Consider the following 8085-nt stretch of genomic DNA (forward strand, 5'->3'; position numbering starts at 1 on the left):
GCCTGGTGCATCTAGCAGGCCTGCGTCTGCCTGGGGTTGCCACTCCAGAAGTAAATAACCAGGAGTGGGATGCAGCACGGCCTGCAGCATTGCTTCATCGCAGTGAGTGCAGCCCACCGGCCCCACGCAGCACAGCGAGCCTGCTCCAGGCAGTGCCGTGTGTGCGATGTGCGGCGACAACGCAGAGCGCTTCCTCCAGGCGGACTCATTCCCCGGGGAGAAATGAGTCAACTTTATCCAAAGTTAGTTAGTCACAATTCACAGACTTAAAAGCCATTAGGCACCGCTAATTCCTCTCATCTGACCTCCCAGGCCAGCGAACTTTGCCAGACAAAAAGACAAAAAGGTGCTTCAGTACGGCATCTCCTCAAAGGCATCAGTGTATGCCAGCCACTAGCTCAGCGATGCTGAGGAGCACGGACAGCACTGAGAGCTGTCAGCGTGTGGCAGCGATGACAGCAGGCAGTGCAGGAGCCACATCACGGCTCCCTGCGGGCTGCAGGATCCTCGGCTGGTAGCTCCATGAGCTCGTGGAGGTAAAGGCAGTGGGGGCTTTGATCTGTGCTAGAGCTGAGCACTGGTTCCTTGGGGATGTTCCTCTAGACCACCTTCTGCATGGAGATCTAAGCGTATCGGGATAAACCCAATGCAGAAGATGCTACCCCAGATGTTTCTAATCTGAATATTATTTGTGTGCAGAATGCCAAGAACAAGGTGACGAGGAGACGGCTGCAGTGAGTGCGAGCTGTGACGAACACCCGGGGGTAGGGGGGCGGCGGGACGGCAGCGGGGGCTCCGTCAGCAGGGAGGGGGCTCCGCTGCCCCCCGGTGCCCCCCCCTGCGGGCAGTGCCGTCCCCGAGCACCCCGGCCCCGGGGGCAGCGCCGTGTGCCCGGAGCACCTCGGGCAGCCCCCCCCGGCCCGGGGGGAGGCAGCGACCTCCCCAAGATGGCGGCGCCGCCGCGCCCTTCCCGTGATGGCGGCCCCCGGGTGCCGGTCACGGGGCGGGGCGGGGCGGGGCGGGGAGCTCCCGTTCGGCACCGGAGCGCGGTCACGTGACGGGCGGCCGGCGGCGCCCCCCCCCCCCACCCCCCCCGCACCCCTCCCGCTGCCCGGGGCGCTCCGTGGCGGCCCCGCGCCCTCCCGGCGCCATGCGGGCCTGCGGGGCCGGGCCGGGCTGAGCGCGGCCACACGGGAGGGAGCGGCGGCACCGGGCACGGGGCCGAGCCCCGGGGCGGGCCGTGAGGAGGCCGGGGCAGCCCCGTCCCGCCCCGTCCCGGCTGCCCGCTCCCCCCCTCAGGGCTGCCCCGGTGCCAGGCCGGCCGCCCCGTCCCCACGATGCCGTCCAACAAATCCGTGTCGGACGCGCCCATCGCGCAGTTCACCAACTGCCGCATCCTGCGGGACCGCCGGCTGCAGCGGTGAGTGGGGAGCGGCGGGGGGAGCGGCGGGGGGGGCTCAGCGGCACCTGGCGGCCCCCCCCGGGCTCCCCGGGGTCCCGGCGGTGCGGGGCTGCCCCGGGAGGAGCCCCGGGAGGGGCGCGGTGCCAGCGTCAGCCTCCCCGCAGGGAGGACCTGTGGGTGCGGGAGGGGAAGATCCTCAACCCGGAGAAGCTCTTCTTCGACGAGAAGGGCTCGGCCGACGTCCAGCTGGACTGCAAGGGCAGCATCATCGCCCCCGGCTTCATCGACGTGCAGATCAACGGTAAGGCGAAGGGACGGCGGGCCCCGGGCTGGTCTGCCCCTGCTCTTCAAACCCTGCTGCCCACCACACAGCGTGTTCCTGCAGGGCACCAGCGACCTGAGGGAGCTGGCAGCCACTGAGCTAATCATAAAGAACAGTTTTGCCCGTGGCTGCTGCTGCTGTATCACTGATCCGCTTTGGATACGCGTATTTTCAGCCCGGCTTTCCTCCCTTTCATCAGTAGTCCCTGTGCTGGTAGTTTGCCTACCTTACGCTGCCAAGGACGCGTGGAGGATGGAGCAGGACTTCCCAAGGGATCAAACCGTACCTGCAGTGGCTCTCTCCTGGGTGCTGAGAGCTTTGTTCTCTGCTAGAACATGTCAGAAGCTAGATCCTCTCTTTAATGGGAAACACTCAGATTTTTCTCTTCATCAAAATAAAAAGTTGGTGCTTCTTGCAACACGCTGTGATTCTGTAGGGAAAAGCGCTCCAGTAGGATGGCGTTGGCTGGATTTGTGCTAGCAGAGCCCTGGGAATGTGGGGCAGGACGAGTGCTGGTGGAGCTCTTTGCCTCCAGTTCATGCCATGTGAACTGAGTGGCTTGCTCAGGTCACACACAGTTTGTTTTGGTCACACACACACAAAAACAAAACAAAACAAAAAAAACACGGTTTTGGGTTGGGAAAGTGGGTGTTCATGAGTCTGGTCCCCCACTAGAGGGGAGGATCCGGGCAGCTGCTGCCTTTCTGCTGAGGAGGCTTAATCTTTGTTTTGTTCATGGTGCAGGAGGCTTTGGAGTGGACTTCTCCCTGGCTACAGATGACTTCAAATCAGGGATTGACCTGGTCAGTCAGAAAATACTCTCCCATGGAGTGACCTCCTTCTGTCCCACTTTGGTGACTTCTCCTCCATCTGTGTACCACCAGGTGAGTGACTTTCTCCCCCTCTCGTCCTTGGGGTGATAAAGAGCCAAGGGCTGAGGCTGGTACCAAGAGTGGAGAGGGCTGGGGATGGTGACATTGCAGAGCTTCAGTGACCGAGACAGCTGCCATGGTGGAAAAGCTGTGGGCATAAGGAGTTGGACTCCAACCCCAGATTTCTTGCCCTTAACCTTTAGACCAGCGAGGCAGTGATGTTTTCCAGGCCAGCAGGTAGCTGCCCCACTGCCTTTCATGGTGGGGCTTGCAGCTTGCTTCTTCTTTGTGGGCTGTTTGGCCTTTTGTCCCCTTAGCCCAGCTCTGTGGGGACCTGGGGTTTGGGTTGCTTTGCCTGGCAGGGGTACCGTGGCTGAGGTGTCTGACAAATCCCTTTCTCCAGGTTCTCCCTCAGATCAATGTAAGAAACGGTGGAGCCCATGGAGCAGGTATCCTGGGTAAGTGGTCTTGCCGCTCGCTGTCCTCCCTGGAGGTACTCTAGGAGAGTGTCACTTCCCCTGATAAGAGGAAAGAAGCTGCTGCAGGAAGGCACAAATGGGGCTGGAGCTCTCTTGGTTGGGGGGATACACCGGTGGGCACAGACCTGCTCTCTCCCTCAGCCTGTCCCCAGCCGTTGCTGTGCCCTCTGCCACCCCCCCTTTTGGTTTCAGCAGAGGGATGGCTGTGGGGCTTGGCCGCTTCCAGTGCTGCGTCTTTTGTCGTACTGATCTCGTAGTTACACGAGCTGTGTTTTGCTGTTGGAGAAAGGCAGGAGCTTGGCCCAGGCAGGGTGGACGCAGCAGGTTTCTTAGCCCTTGGTGGTGACTCTGTTTCTTTCTGAGCAGGGGCCCACCTGGAAGGACCGTTCATCAGCAAGGAGAAGAAGGGGGCACACCCAGAGCACTGCATCCGCACCTTCGAGGCAGGTGCCTTCCAGGATCTGCTGGCCACCTACGGGTCCCTGGACTGTGTCCGGATCGTCACCCTGGCCCCGGAGATCAAGAGGAGCAGCGAGGTGATCCGCGAGCTCACCAAGCGGGGCATCTGCGTCTCGCTCGGTAAGGGCCGGGGAGGGGGCTCGGGGGAGCTGCTGTGTCTGTGCCGCGGGCAGCCCGGGGCTGGGGTATCCCTGATGGTGTCTCCATGTGGCTGGGCTGGGTGGCATTTCTTTGTGTCACCCCTTCCCTGGCCTGTATGGAGGACACAGACACATCACAAATGGGGACCTAGGCTGGTGCTGCAAATCTGTTGCCCTCCGTATGGCAAGGGCCAAGTGTCGTTGATTGAAGAGTGCTTGCAGTTTTGCACACATGCACTGGTGCTGGAAAAACAGGAAATGATAGCAGTCTTCCTTTTTTTTTTTTTTTTTTTTTTTAAAGCCTTCGGTTAATAAAGATATAATTCAAGGCTGACTACGTGGAAAGGTTCAAACTCTGAAGTTCAGCTGCTTTAGGCCTTATTTGACAGGTGAAATTGTTTTCCAAAGGTTGCAGTTGAGTCTTGATAACTGTTTTTCAACTGGAAGTGTTGGAGACCTCTCCCTCTACTGCATTTTTATAAGTTTTTTGGGGGATGAAATTGAACCTTAATCGAGAAGGGTATTTGTACAGAGCCTCTCACAGGCATGTAATGAGAAGAATCACAGAAAGACAGAATCTGTTCGCAGGGAGATTTGTTCACATTAGATAAGCTGCCTGTGCTGGGGCAAACAACTGTTCCTGAGTTGTGTTTTATCGATATATTCTTTCTTGGAAAGTGCCTGCTGGTTCCCTGCTCCTTTGACGCCTCTCCATAAAGCCTTGAAATACCTGTAGGCAGAAGGCACATCCCAGGGCCTGTAGCCCAACCAGCAGGCAGCTCTCTGCAGTGCCTGTGGGAGCGAGGCAGTGGTGGTGGCTGTTGTGAGCAGTGAACCTGTTCATGTGAAACACTGCCAGAGGCTCCCGTGCTCAGTCAGACACCTCTGCAACGAGGCTGGCATCTCAGACCCAAACACAGGTGGGAGCATCAGAGCAGAGCCCTAGTGACGATGCATCTTTACTCCTGGAAGTCCCTCTGGGGAAATAAATGGAGCGGTGGGCAGAAGAATCACACGGCGGTCTCTGTTCCCAGGTCACTCGGTGGCAAATCTTTCCCAGGCTGAGGAGGCCGTGCAGCACGGTGCTACCTTCATCACGCACCTCTTCAATGCCATGTTGCCGGTGAGTAGTCGAGGGCGTTTGCCCTGTGCTGGCATTGCTTTTGGTGCTTTCTCTCTCGCTCTCCATCAATGCTTATTCTCATGGGCGTATTTTGTACCGGGCCTTGCAGTGGGGTTTCACTAAACACAGCCAGGCAGCGCTGGGTAGAGGCAGCAGCTGCATCCCCTGGCAGGAGGGGTCTCAGCCTGCAAGGCCTGTTGACGTTCAACAGTTTTTCCTCTCTCTCCTTGGGCAGTTCCACCATCGTGACCCTGGCATCGTGGGTCTGCTGACGAGTGACAAGATTCCTGCTGGCCGGAGGGTCTTCTATGGCATGATCTCTGATGGCATCCACACCAACCCTGCTGCCCTGCGCATCGCCCACCGAGCCCACCCCTCGGGTAAGCCATACCAAGCCCACGCCAAGTCACCAGCCTGGTGACAACATCCCAAACACTGTGCTGTCTCCCACGAGTGCTACTCTTGCTGCCTGAAAGAGGCCATTGCCCCGTGGCGTGATCCACTGGCCCACTTGCCTCAGCTGGAGGTGGCTGGAGGCATCTTGCTCCCTCTCCGGGAGGGTCCGCGTGGCGCAGTGCTCGGGGCTGCGATAGGAGTGGCCTCAAAGCTAGCACAGCATTTGCTTGCCTCCCTCAGGCCTGGTGCTGGTGACGGATGCTATCGCTGGCATGGGGCTGGCACCAGGTCGGCACACCCTGGGCCAGCAGGTGGTGGAGATCGATGGGCTGAACACCTACATTGCAGGTAAGTGCCTTTCGCGACAGAGCGTGGCATGGCACTGCCACTCGTGCCCGTTCCTGGAGAGCTCAGCACACCTTCCAGTGCTTGTCAGCGTGAGGCAGCACTTCTGCCACCTTCCTGGGTTTTGTTGCCTAGTCAGTTAATGGCTCTGCCGTGACTTTGCCTTGTGGAGAATGAGGCACCTTGTGAAGATGGGAAATGCCCCGTCTGACTGGAGTGAGGAGGAATCTGACGGTTTTTAGCTGTCTGCAAAACCTTTGAATTCATTCTTGTCCAGTGGTATGGATGCTAGAAATTGTAGTGGGGTCAGGAAGGACAGAAAGATCTCGTGTATAGTTACTGTCCTTTGTATTTTCTGTAACTCCACCGCTTCTTGCTAAGTTCCCTAATCTGCTGGCAGTTAGAGACTGGGAAGATATTCTAAGGAAGGGTTGCTCTTTTGTCAGTTTCCTTCCTCTGTCTTTGGCAGCAGCTGCCTGTGTTGTGAGCTGGGGTTTCACCTAGTCCAGCTGGCCTGACAAGGAGCTGCAGGGTGACATCCCGGTAACTCCCTCTGCGCCGTCAGCACAGACACTCTCACCTCATTCCATCACTCGGCAGCAATGGCTGAGAGACCTTCAGCTTGCTCCTTGTGACCCAGGATTTCTGCGCTTTGGGGTCCTGCTCAGCACTGTCCTGTTCCTTTCCCAGGCACGAAGACCCTGAGCGGTAGCGTAGCGACCATGGACGCGTGTGTGCGACACTTCCTAGAAGCCACAGGTAAGCGAGCCTCACCCAGAAGCTGTTACTTCTTGTGTCGGCTTGGGAAGAGCAAGACCTCTTCCCAACTGTCTGCCCAGCCAGGGAACGTCCCCTCTTGCCCGAGACGTGAGGAGAAGGGTTGTTATCAGTGGCACTCTCCTCAGAGATGAGTACCTTTATGAGGGGAGGTTTCCTTTTAACCTGTGGCACTAAGGTGAACTGCCCTGCTCTTCCCTAACAAAGGGGCTAGAAGTGAATGATCTCCCCATACCCTAGATAGTTCCCCTCTTCCTGCTGTCTCACCTAGGGATCTTATCTGCTCCCTAGCCCTGTGCTTACGTGACAAGGGCATTCCCATGTGTTGGGTCTGTGTAAAACCACCACATCCAGCTCCTCCTGTTTAGGGGAGAAGGAATAAGACCAGGTATTAGTGCCCTGTTGTGATAGGAGGGGACAAAGACCTTGGTGCTGGCAAATGCACTGGGGCTTGTGCGTGGGTTTGGTTATCCAGATGGGTCCCTGACATGCTACCAGTTGCCTTAGCCACGAGTTTGGGGCTGCTATGGTGATGGGGCTGTTTGCTGCCCTAATGCCTCCCCCTTCTTACCCCAAGGGTGCTCAGTAGAGACTGCACTGGAGGCGGCATCTCTGCATCCCGCCCAGCTCCTGGGGATTGAGCACAAAAAGGGGACCCTGGATTACGACTCTGATGCAGGTATTGGTATGGGGATGGTGGTATGAGGGCTCGTATGTGCTGGAGCAAAGCAGGGGCTGCTGCGAATGCTGGCTTTATCTGCCGCTGCGGTGGGGGATCTGGGGAGACCCACCCTGCCCAGGATTTGCTGTGGAGTTTTGCTCCAGTGTTTTTTTTTTCTTTTGGGTGGGGGTGGTGCTTCACAAGCCCTTTGGAGAGGCCCCTGCATCTCAGATGAACAGGGAGCAGAGCAAGGGTGGTGCTCCACTGCTGTCCTGCTGCCGTGTTTGGGGTGGGAAGAAAGTCCCACACCCAGACAGCCCTAGAGCCCAGCTCTTTCCAGCCAGGTTTGGCTGCCCCAGTTGCCCGCCTTCTGTTTCTCTGACAGCTGCTTCCTTTCTCTCCTATCTCTTGCAGATTTCCTGATGCTGAATGACAGCCTGTATGTGCAAGCCACATACATCGCAGGGGAGGAAGTCTGGAGACAGGATGTGTTAGGCATGTGATGCTGGGCTGTCCTGGTGCCCTCCCGAGGCTCCCTGGCACTGTGATTAGCAGCTTTGGTAACCCCTCCCTCCCCCCCCACTTCTCTTCTTTTTTTTTTTTTTTTTCCTTCCTTCCTTCCTGCAACTCCCCTAAAGGAGCCTCATACCAAAGAGCTGTGTTTTCCAGCACAACCACTGCTTCCAGAGTTACAGCCATGCCTGCAACAAATTTGTTGGTGCTCAGCTGGTGGAGTGGGGAGAGCAGGCAGGTCTGTGCCAGGAGGGATTGTTGGTCCCTGGAGTGACCTGAAGGACTGCACAGCTGTCCTGTGTGGAGTCCCCAGACAGAGGTGCTCCTATCGCTGTCTTACAGTGGTGTGAAGCTGTCCCAGCCTTTGCACTGTTTTATACAGCACACACTAACCTGCCTGTGCCCCAGGCAGGCTCAAGCCATGTCCATGCCTCTCCATGCCGTTTGCCTTGCTCCTGGGCAGCTGCAGCTGGCTGGCTGTCAGTGCCGACCAGCTGAGCTCACAGCTCTTCATGTCAGAAGGTTGCTATTGCCTCAGCAGAAGCTGAGGACCACATCCTGATCCACTGGCACTGATCCTGCGTTGTGCATCTTCT

The 8085-nt window shown here is 57.8% G+C and overlaps 1 protein-coding gene across 1 annotated transcript; it reads left to right on the forward strand.

The window, feature by feature from the left end:
• Nucleotides 1-1171: 1171 nt before the first annotated feature.
• AMDHD2 (amidohydrolase domain containing 2) lies at nucleotides 1172-7584 on the forward strand. The gene is made up of 11 exons (XM_032197890.1): nucleotides 1172-1420; nucleotides 1567-1703; nucleotides 2469-2608; nucleotides 3000-3054; nucleotides 3442-3654; nucleotides 4709-4797; nucleotides 5033-5177; nucleotides 5434-5541; nucleotides 6229-6297; nucleotides 6893-6994; nucleotides 7391-7584. Exons 1-11 carry the CDS (start codon nucleotides 1338-1340, stop codon nucleotides 7477-7479), a joined length of 1230 nt encoding a protein of 409 aa, XP_032053781.1. The 5' UTR covers nucleotides 1172-1337; the 3' UTR covers nucleotides 7480-7584.
• Nucleotides 7585-8085: the final 501 nt, after the last annotated feature.

This window comes from Aythya fuligula, chromosome 15, assembly GCF_009819795.1.
Source record: "Aythya fuligula isolate bAytFul2 chromosome 15, bAytFul2.pri, whole genome shotgun sequence".
NCBI classification, from domain to species: Eukaryota; Metazoa; Chordata; class Aves; order Anseriformes; family Anatidae; genus Aythya; species Aythya fuligula.